Source organism: Rhinoderma darwinii, chromosome 1 (assembly GCF_050947455.1).
Source record: "Rhinoderma darwinii isolate aRhiDar2 chromosome 1, aRhiDar2.hap1, whole genome shotgun sequence".
Classification (NCBI taxonomy): domain Eukaryota; kingdom Metazoa; phylum Chordata; class Amphibia; order Anura; family Rhinodermatidae; genus Rhinoderma; species Rhinoderma darwinii.
This window is the reverse complement of record NC_134687.1, coordinates 531,345,633-531,368,352: the sequence shown is the minus strand read 5'-3', so window position 1 is coordinate 531,368,352 and position 22,720 is coordinate 531,345,633. Positions and strand designations below refer to the sequence as shown.

At 41.2% G+C, this 22,720-nt stretch overlaps 1 protein-coding gene across 2 annotated transcripts in view; it reads right to left on the bottom strand.

Moving 5' to 3' along the window:
- RIOK2 (RIO kinase 2) overlaps positions 1-22,720 on the bottom strand; it is a 53,805-nt gene that overhangs the window by 16,370 nt on the left and 14,715 nt on the right. For both annotated transcript variants that reach the window (XM_075837071.1, XM_075837063.1), the window contains exons 5-7: positions 7,931-8,019; positions 2,614-2,805; positions 2,050-2,142 (exon numbers count right to left, since the gene is read on the bottom strand). In XM_075837071.1, coding sequence (XP_075693186.1) covers positions 2,050-2,142; positions 2,614-2,805; positions 7,931-8,019 — 374 coding nt within the window. The remainder of the gene's footprint in view (positions 1-2,049; positions 2,143-2,613; positions 2,806-7,930; positions 8,020-22,720) is intronic.

Sequence of the window (22,720 nt, the reverse complement as noted above, 5' to 3'; positions counted from 1 at the left end):
TTGTTTTTCTAAATAAAAAACCACTGCTGTAATCTACATTACAGCGCCGATCACGTCATGTACAATATAGGCCACTTATAATGTGGTGACAGAGCCTCTTTAAGAAGAATAGGGTACTGAATTATAATATAAGGCAGTACCTTAATTCTGTATCTAATGTGAATTGAAGCGTATACAATAAATGTGGAAAATAGAGAGCATCTAAATTAGGTTTGAAATGTTCTTCCAATATGGTGAAGCAGAATTCCCTGCATGTTAAGCTGACACAGAACACCACTTGAGTATCACTGATTTAGACAGTAATTGACATATTCTGTAATATTTTTGTAACAGGCTTAATCCCTTAATACAGTCATAAGTGCCGAGACAATTTTAGAGGATGTGAATTAACCTAAGTATGTGGACTGTGGGAGGAGACCCACAAGAACAATGGGAACTGGGAGAGCATCTATGCAGTCCATGCAGATGCCAGTACAGCTTCTAACATCCTTAGGATGCATTAAAACAGTATTCCTATCATAAACATCTACGGCATATCCACATGATATACAATAAATGCTTGACCGATGCGATTTCACACCTCCCTCTCCATTGAAGTCTATAAGAGTTTCAGAAAGAGCTGCTATGGGAGGTAGGACACAAATATATCAAGCATTTCATGGCATATTCTGTGGCTATTCCATAAATATTTATGATGGGAATACCACTTTAATGACTAACATTTCAAGCGACCCTCCAGTCCAAATAAAAAAAATTTGACTATACAATGCAAATGTATAGTCAAACCTACCTGCTTCCCCGCTCCTGAAAGATCCGGCCTAAGTTCTGGTCTCTCGTTTTCCACTCTTCAAAATGGCTGAAACAGTCTCAAACTTTATTATCAAGAGCTTCCTCGGAAGTATGAAATATACTCTCACCCCCTACGAAGGACCAGCGCCGAGGGACACAGGGGCCAACATCATCAGCGCTGGATCTTTAGGGGACAGTGTAGGGGGCGTGTTTGAGATTTCCAAAGAAGCTGTCCCCTGGGAAGTCTGAACCTGCGGCAGCCATTCTGACAAGCAGAAAATGGGGGACTGGAACGCAGGCTGGATCATTCAGGAGTGGGGCAGCAGGTAGTTTGACTATACATTTGCAATGTATTGTCAATTTTTTTATTTGGACTGGAGGGTTGCTTTTGAGAACCTGCCATGTAAATTAATTAAAAGAACACAACCTAAAAAAAAAAATGAAAGCTAAAAGTAAACAGGCGATCAACTTGCTCACATTGTTTGTCAGTTTGCAGAATTTACTGCATCTTCCTGAAACAGTCTTGTAGTAATGCTGAAGAGAACACAGGATTTAATTTCCTGCTGATCTCTTCCATTTTCAGCTGGTGAGCGGCTGAAGTGGCGGGGCTTAGCAAAGGGGCATGGCTTAATAATCTGTGTGCCCTACTGCAGCCAGGGGTCCTGCTGCAGCCGGTTGTCTTACAGCCAGACAAAGGATTGTGAGGAAGGAAATGGCTGATCTCCTGGAACACATACAGTACATGAGAATTATTTATATATTTCTCAGTATTAATTGTAAAATGATAAAGTAGGATCATTGGAAAGGAGATTAAGGGAGGAATTGCTAGGATATTTTTTTTAAATTTTTGTGCACTTTCCTTATTTAGTGTTAACAAGGGAGAGTCCTTTACATCTAGAAGGAAAAGGTTTTTTTTTTTTTTACCAGCATTATATCACTATATATGTGGTCTATTCCTTTATATAAAGGGGTCAGTTTATGCACTCAAAAAATTAAACCTATACATTCAGCTTTGCTAATCACAAATCTACTTGTTGCCTGCTACAGCCTAGTTACATCTAATATACTGTAAAAAAAAAAAGTTGTCTCTGCCCGTGGCCCTCCAGCTGGTACAAAATTAAAACTCCCAGCATGCCCTGAAAGCTACATGCTGAAAGGTAGGAGACTACTGCTCTGTAGGATACCTATATTTCATCACTAAAACACAGCAACTGCTTCAGCATAGTATTATAAGGCATTACTAACTAATGCATCACTTACTGGATGTCACAGAAGGTAGGGAAAAGTTCACTTTCATAGTTAAAGCGTTTCAAGAAGAAATCTCGAATGCATTTCACATCTCTGTCAAAATACCTAAAGAAGATAAAAACATGCAATGTTGTATGTACACAAGCCAAAAATAATCATTTGATAACGTGTCTCTACAACGATGTTCAGTTTCTCTCTCACATGTTGCTCCAATATCAGTCTTATTATCTGTGCTAAGATCGCACTAGAGCATCCCACATTTAAATACTATACTGCATTTAAAATCCAAACCAGTAAATCACTTGAACGTGTTCTTGGCAGCACTTGGTCAATAAATGTCTCTATCAAGGTACTAGCAGATAAAGAAAAATGATACCATTAGTAGGTAGCGGATGTATATATATATATGAATAATTTACCATAAAAGACATTGGTACCTGAGCCAAGATTTGCTCAAATGCTATATTCAACAATTCAAGGTTACGGTGTGTATGGGATCACCCTGCTGAGGGATTTAGAACCAATAATTCTACATGATAGTTTTGTTAATAGATAGTGACCAGGGTTAACACGGACCATTCAGCATTTGTGTGGGACGTAGACACCATTTGTGGGAAATCAATCATGGTGGCGTGGTCCTCGTCATCCAGCATTACATTAAACTCATTAAAGTCGCCGTGGATCAGACCGTGATTGGCAAGCTTGACAATCAGCTCCATCAATTCACTGTACAATGCTGCCGGATCTTCAAGATGACGGATCTGGCACCTAAAGGTAAGAGAATCAAGGGGTCAAAAGACATTCTAACTATACTGACGAGTTGTAGTACGCAAATAATTAATATTATAAATAGCCATTAAAATTAAAACTTATAGGAAAAAAAAAAAAGGTACTGGATCACTCAAGCATCCACTTAATATTAATGGCTAGCCAATGCTCCTTTAGAGTATTTTCCCAAAGACAACATTTCTGGCACTTGCATATATATGGAGAACAGTCCCCTGACCGACATGGCGAGGAGGCCAGTGCGAGGTAGAGCGTGAATGAAGAGATGACCCTGCACGCATCTCTGTTTTTTTCGGTTCTAGTCTATGAGAGTTACAGAAACAGCCCAGTTCATGGATCCCGTAGATATGCTTTAAATCTCTTTAAAGGGGGTTTCTCACGAAATACCCTAAGATCCCATAATGAACAACATTTTAATTAGAGTATCTATTAGATGTCCTAATAACACTAACCTTAGTGGGTGCCATAGTAGTTCTGATCAGAGGACCAAAGGAAGCGTGTACTGTATGCAAAACATTGCACTCCTCTCGGTTGACGGGTTCAAACTACGCTCACACAACCATTGTTTTCATCTGTTTTTTTAACGGATAGCACACTAACCCATTCATTTCTTAGGCCCCATGCACACTACTGTGTTTTTCACGGATCCCTGTTGGGTCCGTAGGACCGGGCCGCAAAACTCAGAGAAGGTCCAGTTCCTGTTTGCGGCTCGGTCTTGCCCATTCAAGTCTAACCTATGGAACATAGAGAAAAGATGTGGAGGACACACGGACCACAAAAAATTACCACCTATTCGTTTTTTAGGGGCTGCAAAATACAAACAGTCATGTGAATGTAGCCTAAGAGCGGACACTTGGGAGAGGGGTTTCTCGGCACATTATACAATCATCATGGAGCCAGTTACGTGATCCCTCCCAGTTGAGAAGGGAGACCCTGCGCTGCATAAAGTGCACTTCCTTTTGTTCCCCTCCCTCATTCAGCAGATGCAATTCTGCTCACTAGGTTAGTGATATTAGGGATATAGGTAGCCACTGACTATAAATACTTAAAATAGCCCAAAAAAATGTCAGGTCATCCGTTATATACCGTGATTTAATGGTAGCTGCTATCCATGGAGCCAAATTCTCCAACAGGTTTACAGGTGTTATCTTGGACGCTAAAATTGGGATTATTTGATTCCGCAGGAAGAGTGTAGAAACATTGTCATGTGAACTGAGTTGCAATTTGGTCCCTGACCTATGAACTGTAGGACTGTATTATGTTGTATGCAAGTCTATGGACCTTCTGAGTGCATAGAAGGCTGAATACAAGTAGATGGGTAAAGTGACAATTATCTACAAATGAGCAGAACATAATGAAACATATTCACTTCTCATGTCATTGATAAAAATAAATACATTGATCAGAACGACGGACTCTCTCTCCTACCATTATTTGAATTCGGTTCTGCTGGTAGTACGCTGTCGGCAGCACAGTAACTCCTTTACTGCATAGATAGGTGCGCTGGCCTTACCAAGCAGGTAGGGTTACTAATCACAGTGGTCTACAGCAACACAAACACTAATCAAGGGCTTGGCACCATCACCCATCAGTAAATGTCCTGGCTCACCTTGTCACAAGTCACTTGATCTGAACGGCTTGATACAAGGCTTGCTTTCTCAACCTTGACTCCTATTAAATGTAGTAATATGACTCGCTCTACAAAAGGAGACCATTGTGCTCAAATTGGAAAAAGCAGTAAACATAGCTGCACTGCCACCTTGAGGCAGAAAAATGAAATGAATCACTAAAAATTCTGTAGCTAAAATGCAATTCTATCCAAAAAAAAGAAAATGTTTATTATATGTTTGGTCTGCTTTAGCCTCATGTACACAAGTGTGTTCGATTTGAATCTGAAAAAAACACGGCCATTTTTCATGCATATATATGTCCGTGTTGAGTCAGTGTGGTTTCCGTGTGTCATCCGTATTTCTCGTCAGTGTTTCACCTCTGAAAGCGCTTCCTGGGTTTACTTATTTTTTTCTCTCCGCATATCTTGATCAGCTGATGCGTGAAAAGCAGACAGCATACAGATGTCGTCTGTGTGTTGTCTGTTTTTTTCACGCACCCACAGGCTTCAATGGTTTGATCCGCAAAAAATGGACCAGAATAGGATATGTGGTGAGTTTCACGCAACGGACACACGGAACATAGATGTGTAAAAACGTGGATGTGTAAATATCCCCATTGAATTGGTCAGTGTGAATAAAAACATAGGCTATGTTCACACTGCCATCAGAGACTGAGTCAGCAGTCCCAGCAGATTTGATGGGAAGAATATGGCTGCATGCACAGGGTCTGTCGGTGGTATCTGTCTGCCGACTAATCCAGCTAGGCATCGTGGTTTCCATAATAAAAGGAAACCATGATACAAGTGTAAATAGAGCCTTACTGTGAAGAGGTTGTAAGTACTGCTAGGGAATGTCATGTGAGGGATTGTCCAGTTTAAAAAAAATCAATGTCCATACACCCTTTTAGGGAATTCGGAGTTAAAAGTTGCAAATCCACTGTTCAGGATTCTCATGTTTTGGAGTGGAGAGCAGTTACAAAGAGCGTCTCTTGCTCTGGAGGACCTGTCCTGTCCTCCATTACACACAAAACCCATTGATATGAATGCACTGTGTAATGCTAAATTTCTCCGGTGTTGGCTCTGCAGGGAAATAGAACACATACAGTAAGGTTCCCCCACAAAGTACAGCGGATTGCTAGGGTTCCCAGCAGGGGGACACTTTGTGATCTGCTTATTGTCAAGGAACCCTTCTAATAAGTAGAGTTTGACCAAAATGGAAAACACCTAAAGTGTGGCACATTTATTGCCAGGGTCTGAAAACAATACTTTAGGTGACTTCCCACTGTATCCATGTATCCCGGAGCAAAACCACATCACAAGGCGACATTGAAACTTCACCCCTAGTACTGGACCATGAACTCCTCATATCTTGCATCAGCGGTACATCTAATGTGGCGACTAGGGAACAGAGATATATATATCTATATATATATATATATATATATATACACATACATATAGGGTTTCCTATAGGGGGAACATGATCGCCAGAGCTGTGGAGTCAGACAGTGGAAAAATGGAAATTTGGCTTACTGACTCCGCAGCCCTCCTGACCACTACAGCTGCACATTATCTATGAAGTGAACTCTACTTTCCTTTGCTGAATTGGTTTTTCCCTCACACCTTTAGTTAGAGACAAGCATTGTCATAGTTACATAGTTAGTGTGGTTGAAAAAAGACACATGTCCATCAAGTTCAACCAAGGGATGGGAAGAGGGAAGGGAAACATTTCTACACATAGCAGTTAATATTTTTTTGTTCTAGGAAATTATCTAAGCCTTTTTTAAAGCCATCTACTGTCCCTTGCTTGACCAGCTCCTGCGGTGACTATTCCATAGATTCACAGTTCTCACAGTAAAGAAGGCTTGTCGCCTCTGCAGGTTGAACCTTTTTTTCTCCAGACGGAGGGAGTGCCCCCTTGTTTTTTGAGGGGGTTTTACAAGGAACAGGATTTCACCATATCTTTTGTATGTGCCATTAATATATTTATATAAGTTAATCATGTCCCCCCTTAGTCGTCTTTTTTCAAGGCTAAATAGGTTTAATTCTTTTAATCTTTCCTCATAACTTAGATTCTCCATGCCCCTAATTAGCTTCGTTGCTCTTCTTTGTATCTTTTCCAACTCCAGGGCATCCTTTCTATGAACTGGAGCCCAGAACTGAACTGCATATTCTAGATGAGGCCTCACTAATGCTTTGTAAAGTGGTAATATTACATCCCTGTCCCGCGAGTCCATGCCTCTTTTAATACACGACAATATCCTGCTGGCCTTTGAAGAAGCTGATTGACATTGCATGCGGTTATTTAGTTTATGATTTACAAGTACACTCCAGATCCTTCTCAACAAGTGAATCCGCCAGTGTAGCTCCCCCTAGGACATATGATGTATGCAGGTTGTTGGTACCCAGATGCATAACTTTACATTTATCTACTTTAAACTTCATTTGCCAAATGGATGCCCAAACACTTAGTGTGTTCAAATCAGCTTGTAATTTACTAACATCTTCTATAGACTGAACTATATTACATATGTGACATCACATGACCCAAAGAGAAACTAGTATGTCACTAAATGTCTGAAGTTGGGTACTGATAGAGATATTTTATGGTTTTCAGCCGAGCACCTTGGCTTGTCTTTATGTATACATTATGTACGATTTTCGGCGACTGCTGTGAGTAGCAGGCATATTAGTTGCTGAGCATGTGTGTTATCTATATTTATATTATATTAGACATTTTACCCATTTCCACCTAGCGCAATAACAATATATCACAGCATGCAGGTCATTCCCATGAACTGCAGCAATATTACGTTGCAATGATGGTGCGGGCACAGCTGTGCCCGCACCATCACTTGCTAGTGTCAGCTGCACTACACAGCCGATATCCTGGTCTAACAGGGCAGGACTCACAGGCATTCTCTATGAGTACCGACAGCTTTAAACCAGCTTTTTACATGAAAATACTGAATATTTTTATAGAAAACTATATTAGGCCCGAGCTCAACATCTCTCCATCTATACGAGGAGACTAGACAGATCTGCTATAAGCTCCGTGTGTCTCCATGAACACAAACCCTGTGTACCCTGATCCTGCAGTTATATTGCTATCAATCTGTCCACAACTTCTTCGTAACATACATTTGGTAGGTGTTTAAGTGCATCTAATGTGTAGCGTGCGGCAGGGTGACAGTTCCCGGATTTCAATATGCCCATTAATTGGTTCCCCTGGGAGATAAGCGTTGTAAGAGGTGTCTGGAAGTGGTTTATCTCCCTCTCCATATGGCAGTAAACATGCACATTTATGGGGGTGTCCGCTTTACACATGAAGAGTCAATTTATTTTGTTTCCCAGGAAATATTTTGGGTAATTAGAAGTGTGCCTATACAGAGCGCTATACTAATTTCATGACATTCTTCACTTCTGAAAAGAAAGAAATGGTAGAATTGTACCACATCATTGTAATGTAAATCAGATAAGCACATGCTCAATACTTACAATGGGTAACCGTTAATGAGCTCCATCACGACGGCATGTCTGTTGTAGTCATAGGGTTTCGGGACAGGGAATCCTCTGTCATACAAGGCCTGGAAAAAGAAAAATCGGTACATTTTTATCAACACAATTAGGCCTCATGCACACGACCGTAAAAACTCCCGTTATTACGGGTCGTAATCACGACCCGTAATAACGGGCTCATAGACTTCTATTGGCGACGGGTGCCTTCCCGTTTTCTCACGGGAAGGTGCCCGTGCCGTTGAAAAAGATAGAACATGTCCTATTTCAGGCCGTAATAATGGCACGGACAGTCCATAGAAGTCTATGGAGCTCTCGTAATAACGGGTGGCTACATGTGTGCACCCGTCATTACGGCAGCGTTGCTAAGCGACGTCAGTAAATAGTCACTGTCCAGGGAGCTGAAAGAGTTAACTGATCGGCAGTAACTGTTTCAGCACCCTGGACAGTGACTACCGATCAGTATAAACCTGTAAAAAATAAAAATAAAAGACGTTCATACTTACCGACAACTTCCTGCTTCCTCCAGTCCGGTCTCCCGCCCGTTGCCTTGGCGACGCGTCCCTCTCGACATCCGGCCCGACGTCCTGGATGACGTTTCAGGCCATGTGACCGCTGCAGCCAATCACAGGTCAATCACAGGCTGCAGCGGTCACATGGACTGCCGCGTCATCCAGGGATGTCGGGCTGGATGTGAAGAGAGGGACGCGTCACCAAGACAACGGCCGGGTAAGTAGGAATTTCTTTAACTTTTATTACAGAAAAGGCTGTCCCTTCTCTCTATCCTGCACTGATAGAGAGAAGGGGCTGCCGATTAGTGCAGTGCTATTTTGCCGCCAAAAACGTGCTCGTAAATACGGGTGGAATACGTGTGACACCGGACCCATATTTACGAGCACGGGTTCGTAAATACTGGTGCAAAACGGGTGGAATACGTGTGACACCGGACCCGTATTTACGCCAGTATTTACGGGTGGGAAAAAATACGGTCGTGTGCATGAGGCCTAACACAGTAAAATAGTTTGTAAAGTTGAAAAAAAAAAAAAGAAGACATAAGTCCATCCAGTTCAGCCTATTCTCCTACAATGTTGATCCAGAGGAGAGCAAAAAAAAACCCATGAGGCAGTAGACCATTTTCCTCACAGCCAATAAATTCCTTCCTGACTCCAGATATCAGAATAAATCCCTACATCAATGACCCACCTATACCTAGCACCTATAAGGTTCTGTTCACATCGGAAACCAGAACGCAGTGCCGCATATGTCCAGCAATGAATAACACTTTTGCCCAATGGACCCTAACGGTTCTCCATACATTCTTCCTGTCAAATCTGACAGAAACTGCAACGGAAGCTCCAAATGAAGATGTGAACAGAGACTCACTTGTAATTCAGGGCCCTTTTGAACTCTTTAGTGACTTTACTACCATAACAACTTCCTGATTCTTTACTGTAAAAGCAGATAGTTCCATAGTCTCACTGCTTTTACAGTAAAGAATCCCCTTCTATGTTTGTGCAAAAACCTTCTTTCCTCTAGACGCAGCGGATTCCCTTATATTATAGTTACAGTTCCGAGTATAAATGAATCTTGAGAGATCTCTGTATTGACATTTGCCCCCATGGCTGCCCTCCACACAGTATAATGCCACTATAGCTGCCCCCCACACAGTATAATGCCCCTATAGCTGCCCTCAACACAGTATAATGCCCCCATAGCTTCCCTCCACGGTATAATGCCCCCATAGCTACCCTCCACACAGTATAATGCCCCCATAGCTGCCCTCCACACAGTATAATGCCCCCATAGTTGCCCTCCACACAGTATAATGCCCGCATAGCTGCCCTCCACACAGTATAATGCCCGCATAGCTGCCCTCCACACAGTATAATGCCCGCATAGCTGCCCTCCACACAGTATAATACCCGCATAGCTGCCCTCCACACAGTATAATGCCCGCATAGCTGCCCCCCACACAGTATAATGCCCCTATAGCTACCCTCCACACAGTATAATGCCCCTATAGCTACCCTCCACACAGTATAATGCCCTATAGCTGCCCTACACAGTATAATGCCCCATAGCTGCCCTCCACACACTATAATGCCCCCATAGCTGCCCTCCACACACTATAATGCCCCCATAGCTGCCCTCCACACACTATAATGCCCCCATAGAAGCCCTCCACACACTAATGCCCCCATAGCTGCCCTCCACACACTATAATGCCCCCATAGCTGCCCTCCACACAGTATAATGCCCCCATAGCTGCCCTCCACAGTATAATGCCCCCATCGCTGCCCTCCACACAGTATAATGCCCGCATAGCTGCCCTCCACACAGTATAAAGCCCCTATAGCTGCCCTACACACAGTATAATGCCCCAATAGCAGCCCTACACAGTATAATGCCCCATAGCTGCCCTCCACACAGTATAATGTTCCCATAACTGCCGTCCACACAGTATAAAGTCCCCCCAAAGCTGCCCCTATGCTATATAATGCCCTACAGCTGCCCCCACACAGTATAATGACCCACACAGCCTCAATAGTGCCTAATAAAATACATACTTGCCTAACCCTGCTCCAACGACAAGTCGAGGAGATCCCTCTGCTCCTCCGGTCTGTGTGGCTCGGTGCAGTCAGGCGCGATGACATCAATGCCTCGCGCCTGTCTGCGCTGAGCCATGAGCGTACAGTGATACACAGTAAATGGTTGCATCCCATTATTCATTTATTTTTTAGGCACTTCACTCATTACTGCCCCCTATATTTCACTCACATTATTACACTTGCACATACACTATTCATTTATTATTTCTTACTACACATCCCATGCACCACATACCACTCCCCTCAAGACTAGTGGGAGTGGCTATTATTATTTAAAGCACCTGCTCACTCGCCTTCATCAGCGTTTCAGACCTGGCTGTGTCCATTTGTAAGTATGGCCTTTTTCGGTGTTTTTGAATAAATGTCCTTGTTTTTATCTGTTTTGTCTGTACATCAGGAGCTTTTCGCTCCAGTTAGGGACTCGCAAGTCTGGGGATCCTTGTCGTGGATTGCGAGCTTGCGTCCTTTTGGCCAAAATGATCACTAATACCCCAGGTATTTTTCATTATTACTTATATTCGCTTCTTTTGGACACAGCCAGGTCTTTGATGCTGGGAGAGCATGGTGTGTTGTTGTTTGGCCTAGCAAGCAGGGTAGCCCGCTCTATGAATCATCAAGGCGTCACAAATAGGCTTCTACCTGGCTAGTCACGTTGCGCCTCATGACTTACACACTATTCCTCCATGTTTCACACACTTGCATCCCATTATTCATTTATTTTTTAGGCACTTCACTCATTACTGCCCCCTATATTTCACTCACATTATTACACTTGCACATACACTATTCATTTATTATTTCTTACTACACATCCCATGCACCACATACCACTCCCCTCAAGACTAGTGGGAGTGGCTATTATTATTTAAAGCACCTGCTCACTCGCCTTCATCAGCGTTTCAGACCTGGCTGTGTCCATTTGTAAGTATGGCCTTTTTCGGTGTTTTTGAATAAATGTCCTTGTTTTTATCTGTTTTGTCTGTACATCAGGAGCTTTTCGCTCCAGTTAGGGACTCGCAAGTCTGGGGATCCTTGTCGTGGATTGCGAGCTTGCGTCCTTTTGGCCAAAATGATCACTAATACCCCAGGTATTTTTCATTATTACTTATATTCGCTTCTTTTGGACACAGCCAGGTCTTTGATGCTGGGAGAGCATGGTGTGTTGTTGTTTGGCCTAGCAAGCAGGGTAGCCCGCTCTATGAATCATCAAGGCGTCACAAATAGGCTTCTACCTGGCTAGTCACGTTGCGCCTCATGACTTACACACTATTCCTCCATGTTTCACACACTTGCATCCCATTATTCATTTATTTTTTAGGCACTTCACTCATTACTGCCCCCTATATTTCACTCACATTATTACACTTGCACATACACTATTCATTTATTATTTCTTACTACACATCCCATGCACCACATACCACTCCCCTCAAGACTAGTGGGAGTGGCTATTATTATTTAAAGCACCTGCTCACTCGCCTTCATCAGCGTTTCAGACCTGGCTGTGTCCATTTGTAAGTATGGCCTTTTTCGGTTTTTTTTTTTTACAGTAAATGGTTAAGCAGGGACCTTATGGGTTCAAGTGTCTGCTGGGCATTTCCAGACCTTCCAAGTGTCCTGCTGAATCTTTGCTAAGCAATACCCTTGTCCACAGGACGTCATCCACAGGCTGCTGCAGCAGTGAATCGGCGCATGCACAGTGTGTCTTCCCTTTTGCGGGCACAGGAATCATTGTAATTTAGCACCATCTGAACGACAATGAACGCAGAATGACAATGATTCCTTTGCCAGCAAAAGGGAACACGCACTTTGCATGCGCCGGTTGTATGTGGAAACAGCCTGTGTCCAGGGGTTGGTTTAAATCCTCATTAGCATAGGGCGAAGGAGTTTTTCTAAGTTGGTATTAGAAGGTAGGGCTCGGCAATTCATCGGAAAAAAAAGCACCGAAACGGAAATTCAGCGCAATTAACTGACGTCCTCTTGCACATTTTTAAATTTATTTTTTCCCAGTTTAAAACTGTATCTGCAACTTCAGGACACAGATACAATTGAATCAAATGGTACAGCAGGGGGCTGTAATGTCCCTGCTCTACCATTCACTATGTATCACTGGACAGTGACGCCATTGCGCCTGTCTGCGCCGAGCCACAGACCGAAGGAGCAGAGGGATCTCCTCCACTCGTTGTTTGGACCGGGGCTAGGTGAGTGTGTATATTATTATTTTTATTAGGCACTATTGGGGCTGAATGGGGGCAATGTCAGGGGGTGTATTATATACAGCAGGTTGAGAGGTTAAATGTTAATTCAATGGCGTAGCATGCAAATAGGGGGCGTGGCTTGCAAAAGGGGGGTGTCCTAAATAATCGTTCAATTAATCGTAATTTTGATTTAGGTTCTAATTGCCCAACCCTATTAGAAGGTATGCAGCACTACAAGGGACTAATAGCTATTACTTTAGAGAGGTCTTTTCATGTCAGACAAGATGGTAGAAACGGTTTATAGGGGTAAAACCTGGTGACAAGTTCCCTTTATTGTGTCTCTTTATATGGAAAACTTTTCAAACCACTGAAGAATGATCATTGGTTTAAAAAATATTCCAAAGAGGATCTAAATTAATTTTTAGAGCAATGGTATCACCATATTGATAAAGGCCCCAGAAATGTAGAGGAATAAATAAGAATAAAAACAGTATATATCTATACTTGAGCAGAAAAGAAATTCAATTCATGAAAATATACACATTAGGAATATGGCATTAGTCGCATCACATACAGCTGAAAATCATGAACACGAATATATATGTATTTAGATTATAGTTGAATCTGAATACAGCGAGTAGAAAAAAAGCAGATGCACCAATGTGCAAAATGATCATTTACCATTTAAAGTATTAGCGATTACAAAAAACAGACAAAAGATCCGTGTCCAGAAGAAGCCAGGCTTTGATCTGCAGGCATTTAGTTGATGGATATACAGAAAACCAATTAGACTGTGGAATTTCAAGCTTAAGATGAGATTCTTACTTGAAAACAGCAGAAGCCATTTAATATACCTCTTTTGGAGCTAAAGCTTCAAAAAAAGGGGAATGAGAAAGATACATAGAGGAAATAACAAATCTCTTAAACAGCTTAGTCTCCCCAGGATAATGGCGAGATATTAAAGCACCAACCTACTGACTAATGGAGAAACGAGACATTCTTATGTAGGATTTGTTAAGGTCCCAAGGTAATATCTTATTCGTGACTTTACTACATTGGGTCTCTTTATATATTGGCTGACAAGTAATCCCTACAACGATATAAAACAGACATTCATGGTGGTACGAGTCAGTGCCAAACATATGTAAAAAAAAAACGACATACAAAATCATCAGGAACAGCCTTACAAATATCTTTTGTTCATTTGTATGGCATAATACAACATGTTTTATTACTATTATTATTATTATATTGCATTGGTGGTATTATACGGATATTATGGGCCTTGTAACAAACCTGCATAGAAAAAAAATGCATTGTTTCCTATAGACTGATTAATCAGCGATAACATTAAAACTACCTGCTTAACCCCTTCAGGACTGAGCCTGTTTTGGCCTTGAGGACGAAGCCGACTTTTTCAAATCTGACATGTGTTACCTTATGCAGTAATAACTTGGGAATGCTTTTACCTATCCAAGCGATTCTGAGATTGTTTTCTTGTGACATATTGTACTTTATGTTAGTAAAAAAATGTGGTCGACAAAATTAATATTTGTGTGTGAAAAACACCAAAATTTTTCTAAAATTAAATGTATCTGCTTGTAAGACAGAAAGTAATAGAACACAAAATAGTTACTATTTCATATATCCCATATGTTTACTTTATGTTTTCATCATTTTTTGAACATTCTTTTATTTTTCTAGGACGTTACAAGGCTTAGAACTTTAGAAGCAATTTCTCATATTTTCAAGAAAATTTCAAAAGCCTATTTTTTCAGGGACCAGTTCAGTTCTGAAGAGGCTTTGAAGGCCTTAAATTTTAGAAAGACCCCATAACTCCCCCCATTTTGAAAACTGCACCCCTCAAAGTATCCAAAACAGCATTCAGAAAGTGTTTTAACCCAATAGGCGTTTCTCAGGAAATAAAGCAAAGTAGAGGTGAAATTTAAAAAATTCATTTCTTTTTGCCAAAATTCATCTGTTATACAGTTTTTTCTGTAACACAGAAGGTTTTACACGAGAAGTGCACTCAATATATATTGCCCAGATTGTGCAGTTTTTAGAAATATCCCACATGTGGCCCTAGTGTCCTAATGGAATGAAACACAGGCCTCAGAAGCAAAGGAGCACCTAGTGGATTTTGGGGCCTCCTTTTTATAAAAAATATACCATGTCAGGTTTGAAGAGGTCTTGTGGTGCCAAAACAGTAAAAAAACAAAAATAAAAGTGACCCCATTTTGGAAACACACTCAATGAATTTATCTAGGGGTATAGTTAGCATTTTGACCCCACAGTTTTTATGCTAAATGTATTTGAATTAGTCTGTGAAGATGAAAATCTAATTTTTTTTCTGAAAAAATATAGACATTTTTAATTTTCACAAAGCATAAAGGAGAAATAACACCCCAGCATTTGTAAAGCAATTTCTCCAGATTACGGCAATACTCCATATGTGGTAAACAACTGCGGTTTGGACCCACAGCAGGGCTCAGAAGAGAAGGAGCGTCATTTGTATTTTGGAGCACAGATTTTGCTGGATTCGTTTTCAGTGCCGTGTCACATTTGCAATGAACTGGAGGGACCAAAACCGTGGAAACCCCCCAAAAGTGACCCCATTTTGAAAACTACACCCCTCACGGAATTTATCTAGGGGTAAAGTTATGCTAAATGTATTTGAATTAGTCTGTGAAGATGAGAATCTACTTTTTTTCTGAAAAAACGTAGACATTTTTAATTTTTACAAGGAATAAAGAAGAAATACCCCAGCATTTGTAAAGCAATTTCTCCCGATTAAGGAAATACCCCATATGTGGTAATAAACTGCTGTTTGAACCCACAGCAGGGCTTAGAAGTGAAGGAGCGCTATTTGGCTTTTGGAGCTAAGATTTAACTGGAATAGTTTTTGGGTGTCATGTCGCATTTGCAAAGCCCCTGAGGTACCAAAACAGTGGAAACCCCCCAAAAGTGACCCCATTTGGGAAACTACACCACTTAAGGAATCTATCTAGGGGTATGGTGAGCATTTAGACCCCACAGGTCTTTAACAGAATTTATTACAATTAGGAAAATGAAATGAATATCAACATTATTCCCACTAAAATGTTGCATTTTTTAATTTTCACAAAGAATAGAGGAGGAAAAAGCACCCCAACATTTGTAAAGCAATTTTTCCCGAGTACAGCAATACCCCATATGTGGTCATAAATGTTTTTTTTATTAGAAATGAATTAACCCTTTCTGGACTGATACATTTTTTGCTTTTTTATTTTTCACTCCTCGCGTTCCAACAGCCATAACGTTTTTATTTTTCCGTCAATAAAGTGGTGCGAGGGCTCATTTCTTGCGGAATCTACTGTAGTTTTTATTGGTACCATTTTTTGTTACGTACAACTTTTGGAGCACTTTTTATAAAAATTTTTTAGAGCTGAGGTGACCAAAAAAAGCAATTTTACCGATTTAAATTCTTTATTATTTACGGCGTTCACCGTGTTAGTTAAATAATGGAATATTGTAATAGTTCGGCCTTTTACGGATGCAGCGATACCAATTTTGTGTATTTTTTACATTGCTTTAGTGAAAAAATTGGGAAAAGGGTTTTCTTTTGGACTTTAAATATTTATTTAAATTTTTTTCACTAATAACTTTTTACACATTATTAGTCTCCCTAGGGGACTTGAACCAGCGATCACTAAAATCACTGGTACAAAACACTGCAATACTAATGTATTGCAGTATATTGTAATTTTTACAAACTCCAGTAACAGCGCGATCGCTGTTCCTGTCCGTTAGTCCCGGGTGTCAGCTGTAATACACAGCTGACACCCGCAACATATGGCACGGGCTCAGCGCGTGAGCCCGCTCCATACATCCCTCACGCACACCAAGACATGCTATTAAGTCGTGGTGCACGAAGGTGTTAATGCGCAACGGGTGGTGCAGAGTGAATTACAATTTTCCACTGACATGCCATTTGAGTGCACAATATGTTATTCCCAGTTTGTGCCACTGAAGACAAATACCTCATAAAATATTAATCGGGTTCTCTCAGGTATGGCGATGCCAGATCTGTGGACGTAAACTGCTGTTTGGGCACACTGTAGGGCTCAGAAGGGAGGGAGCGCCATTTGGCTTTTGGAGTGCAGATTTAGCTTGGTAGTAGCTCCGGCGTTTTGCTGGTATTTCAGTTTATAATATGGGGGCAAATGCAAGCTGTGCGGGCTACATCAGGGTATAATAAGAGGGTATAATAATGGGGTAAATAAATTATAATCCGCAGATATGTGGCCAGTGCCGCACAGATAAATGGTGCCCAATTATATCCCCCTTTGGAACACACTGCACATTTTGCGTCGCCATATTCTGAGAGCCAGAACTTTTTTATTTTTTCTCCAACGGAGCTGTGTGAGGGCTTATTGCGGGACAATCTGTGGTTTTCATTGGTACCATTTTGGGGTACATGCGTTTTTTTGATCCCTTTTTATTCCATTTTTTGGCAAGCAGGGTGACCAAAAACCAGCAATTCTGATGTTTTTTATTCTTTTTTTTTTTTACGCCGTTCACCCTGCGCTATAAATGACAATTTTACTTTATGCTGCCGGTCGATATGATTACGGCGATGCCATATGTATACAGTTTTTTTTTACGTTTTGCAGCGTTTGCGCGATAAAATCGCTTTTTTAGAAAATAATTTAGTTTTTGTATCCCCATATTCTGAGAGTCATAACTTTTTTATTTTTCAGTCAAAAAAGCTGTGTAAGGGCTTGATTTTTGCGGAATGGGTTCAAGTTTTTATTGGTACTATTTTGGCGTGCATGCGACTTTTTGGATCACTTTTTATTTTATATTTTGGGAGGGGTGGTGACCAAAAAAATAGTGATTCTGGCATTGTTTTTTTACTTATTTTGTTTTTGCAGTGGTCACCGTGCGGAAAAAATAACATTTTTATAGTTGGGGTCGTTACGAACGCGGTGACACCAAATATGTGTACTTTTTAACGTGTTAATTTTTTTCCTATAATAAAAGACTTATTATAGGAAAAAAAAGCAGTTCTTGTTTATGAAACTTATAACTATTTTTAAACTTTTATAAAACATTTTTATCATTTTTACTTTCTTTACTTGTCCCACTAGGGGACATTTAGACTTGCAGCTCTGATCGCTGCTAGAACACATTACACTACCTACGTAGTGTAATGTGTTCTAACTATCATTGTGACGTGACAGTCACTCTGACAGGAAGCCTAGGAGGACAAGCCTCCAGCTGGTCCTCATAGGCTTCTGTACATGGCAGCCTGGAAGCCATTTTCTGGTGTCCGGTTGCCATGGGTACCATCGCCAGCCCCTGTGATTTCACGTGGGGGCTGCTGATCTCCGCTAAACTCCTTAAATGCGGCGATCGCAATCGAATGCCGCATAGAATGGGTTAACTGCCAAAATCAGCGGCGATGGGCCACTGATCGGTAACAGGTAATGCAGGGCAGACACCCTGCACAGTTAACCGACGCTGTGGTGTAGCGCCGCACGGCGGTTAACTGTCAAGGTACAGACGTAACTGCACGTCAAGGTGCGCAAAGTTACTGCTCACCTTGACGTGCAGTTACGTCAAGGTGCGGGAAGGGGTTAATATTGTCACCAAAACAGCTCTGACCCATCGAGGCATGGACTCCACAAGACCACTGAAGGTGTCCTGTGGTATGTGGCACAAAGACGTTAGCAGCATAACCTTTAAGTCCTGCAAGTTGCGATGTGGGGCCTCCGTGGATCAGACTTGTTTTTCCAGTACTTCCCACAGATGCTCGAACACATTGAGATTTGGGAAATTTGGAGGCAATGTCAACGCCTTGAACTCTTTGTCACATGCCTCAAAACATCCCTAAACAATTTTTGCAGTGTGGCAGGGCGCATAATCCTGCTGAAAAGAGACCACTGCCATTAGGGTATACCCTTGCCGTCAAAGAGTATACTTGGTCTGCAAAAATGTTTTTGTAGGTGGTACGTGTCAAAGTTACATCCACATGAATGCCAAGTTTCCCAGCAGAACATTGCCAAGAGCATTACACTGACTATTGCGGGTTGCCTTCTTCCAATAGTGCACCCTGGTGCAATCTATCCCAGGTAAGTGATGCACACGCACCCGGTCATGCACATGTGAAAGAAAACGTGATTCATTGGAATAGGCCAGCTTCTACCATTGCTAAGTAGACCAGTTCTAAAGCTCACGTGCCCATTGTAAGCGCTTTCAGCGGTGGACTGGGTCAGCATGGCACACTGACACGTCTACCGGTAAACCCCTCCAAACGCAGCAAGCTGTGATGTGCTGTGTGTTCTGACACCTTTCTACCATAGCCTGCATTGACTTTTTCAGAAATTTGTGCTACAGTAGCTCGTCTGTAAATCAGACCAGACGGGCCTCTCCTTCACGCCCCACGTGCATTAATGAGCCTTATGCGCCCACAACCCTATCGCCGGTTATCCTTCCTTGGACCACTTTTGGTGGGTACTAACGACTGCGTACCAGGAACACTTCATAAGACCTGTCATTTTGGAGATGCTTTCACCAAGTCGTCTAGCCATTACAATTTAGCCGCGTGGGAAATGAAGCTCAACTTAGGCAACAACTGAATTTTAATCAAAAAAAGAATAGTTCAACGCTGGAGGACAGACCAGGATAGATCTGATTCACATGGAAAGAGTCCAGTCTAATATCCACCCGAAGTAGATGTATTAATGAAAATTGGCAGTAAAGTAAGGTTTTCTGAGGCCAGCGGTTCTCCCTCTCACCACTCTCGCTGGTTCCCGATATATAGTTTGAAGGATGGTTTATTTGCTTATATTCTCTGTATTAAATTACATTATGAATTATCAAGCAGGCCGGATTACTAAGATATGTATTCTCCATTATTTTAATGACCTTTCCTCTATATAGTTCTGCTCGAGTCTCAAAGAAATGTGTTATCTTTATGTGTTCATAATATGGCCTTCATACATCTATGCTAGCGGCTTGGCTTAACGCCCAGACATAAAATGCAATTGTTTCTCGTTATCGCAACAAACTCCCTCATGGGAAAGAACAGTTAACAACACCCCATTGTATATTTGTCCCCATGTGTTACCTGATGTCAGCATTTTAATGAAGAATTATAATTATGTACTTGAAATATTCTCATGGTATGCTATTGGCTGAATAAGAAATATTGTCACATTGCCTCTGATTGGTTAACCTCAAGCCTACACCCCATTTGAATGATATTATTGTAATTAACCGCAGAGGAGTATTTTGAGCTTACCAGCAGCGTCTGTGTGTTATCTCTCCTCTCTCGATATATATTTGTATGAAATCTCCTGATTAGGATGCTGGATAAAGTTCCTGGTGTGAGTGTCTTTGGAACACTCGTCTAAATTTCAGTCTAATATATTTTAAGCCATTGACTTCCACGACAATTGGTATATAGTGAAAGATGTTTGCAAATCCAAGAGGTGTTCTACTCAGATGGGACCTACTCTGGCACAAAAAATCTGCCACACTACATATTATAAAAGCAAGGTTATTTTATTCTACTTAGAAGAAGAGTAATACTGTTGCAAAATAGAAACACCCTTGCAGAAACGCTTATCAAAATCTGTGCGAGACACACCACGTAACAGTCGGACACTAGATTTCACCCTATTCTGGCTTGTTCCGGGGCATGCTATGCTTTTTATCCTCTTCATTTGCCAAGTATGCCCCATAAGATATAGCGAAACCCAGGGTCGGGCTGTTACTTAGAATGCCACGAACAGGTTTTATCGATGAGCATTTTTGCAAGAGTTTATCTTGTAAGAAGAATGAAGTAACCGTGCTTTTACAAGAGGAGTGTCTAAGTAATACACTATTGCAAATTTTATGTGCTTGATTTGGTCCCATTTGAGTAGAACATCTCTTGGCTTTGCAAACATCTTCCACCGTTAGAACCCTATATACTGAGAACCAGCGAGAGTGGTGAGAGGGAGAACCACTGGCCTCAGAACACCTAACAGTTTGTTAATACATCTACTTTGGGTGGATAGAAGGTTGGAGTCTTTCCATATGAATCAGACCTATTCTGGTCTCTCCTAACAGCGCTGAGTGCTGAAGAATTCTCCTTTTGATAGACTTTGAAAAGTTGCTGTGGACTTTTTTACTTTAACATGCTCCGCTAATCATTTGAGTCACTGTATCCTCACACATACAAAAGTTTTTAACTGGAATTACATTTAAAAGGGGTTGTCCATGAATATAACATACATGAAAAATATTGTATTATAATATGCTATATAATGATGAAAACCTGACATTCAAGTGATAGAAATGAAATTGTTTTTGCCGATAGCATCTAATAACGTTACCCCATCGCATTAAACAGATGCTCAGGGTTCTGAGAGGCTGACACTCGGATACAGCACAAGCAGATCTCTGTAGACGCGGCACTTCAGTTTATTTCAGACTCTCTGTGCTTACTTTGGGATGTATTAAATAAAACTGTGGTTCACCATTTCTAAAAGGCCAACAAGAAGAAACCGGAGACAAGGCCAGAATAAGCAGCTTACAGTGTTTCTCCTATAAGTAAGATTTGTCCAGTGGCGCAGATTGAACATTTCGGTCTCAAGTGCAATGTTTGTCCAAGTCGGAATTTGTTATTAAAACACCATCGGCTTGTCTGCTAATAGTAAAATGAATTCGCTAGTGCTCGCTAGCCGCCGCCAAGCCAAACGATAAAACAAATCGGAAACCAAGTCGCTTGACTAGATAATTTTGGTTTTACACATCTCACTGTGCCCGGCAGATGGGGAATTAACATTGACTTGGATAGACGCAGCTGATTTTCAATGTCATATTTAAAAGTGTAACTAAACGTTCGACAAACTTCTGACATGTCATAGTGACATGTCAGTTTTGATTGGTGGGGGTCCGAGAACTGAGACCCCCATCAATCGCTAAAACAAAGCGTCAGAAGGGCTTGTGAGGGCTCAGCCGCTTCGTTACTGTTTGGCTTTTTCCGGAATGCCGATGTGTCAGAGTACAGGCTCATAGACTTTCTATCCAATACTTTGATTTCCGGAAGAAGCCGAATAGAAACGAAGCGGATGAGCGCTCACACTAACGCTTCTGCAGCTTCGTTTTAGCGATTGGTGGGGGTCTCTGTGCTCGGACCCCCACCAATCAAAACTTTTGACACGTCACTATGACATGTTAGAAGTTTATCGAACGTTTAGTTACACTTTAAAGCTAAAAAGGGGGTGGTCACGGAGGCCCATCATTCACAATGTAAGGGTAACCTAATAACATAAAGTAGCCTCTCCTAGTGGAATATTCCCTTTTAGAGAAAGCTGAATGAATGGAAAGAATTATTGTTGTGTAGAGAATGACTAGAATGAATTAGAATAAAAAATAACGCAGACTACATATTCTTTAAGAATCAACGGTTATAAACCCTGGGCACAGCAAACTAATTTGGTACCGTTCATGAATGTTTTCTTTCCCTTAGGGATGTCACGATACCAGAATTTGGACTTCCATACCGATACTTAGTTTAGTATTGCGATTTCGATACCAATTCGAGACTTTGCCAACAGTAATAAAAAAAAAAAAGTTCTTACATTTTCTGATGTGAGGCACGAGGTGTGATGATGAATTTAACCTCCACGTGCCTCACATTAATAGTAATTAACCCCATCATGTTTCTCGGTCATAATGGGTTAATGTGTAAGGTACATGATGGGGTTAATTACTATTAATGTGAAGCACATGGAGGTTAAATTCATCACACCTCGTGCCCCACAAGAAGTGATAGAAAGCAGTTTTTATTTTATTTTTTTACAGCGTACACGTCATAAATGATGCAAAAAAATTGTGGCACAGGTTATTACAGCCGCGCCAATACTGAATATGTGTATATTTTATGTATTGAGACTTATTTTAATGTTTATTGTAAAAAAGGTGTATGTGTA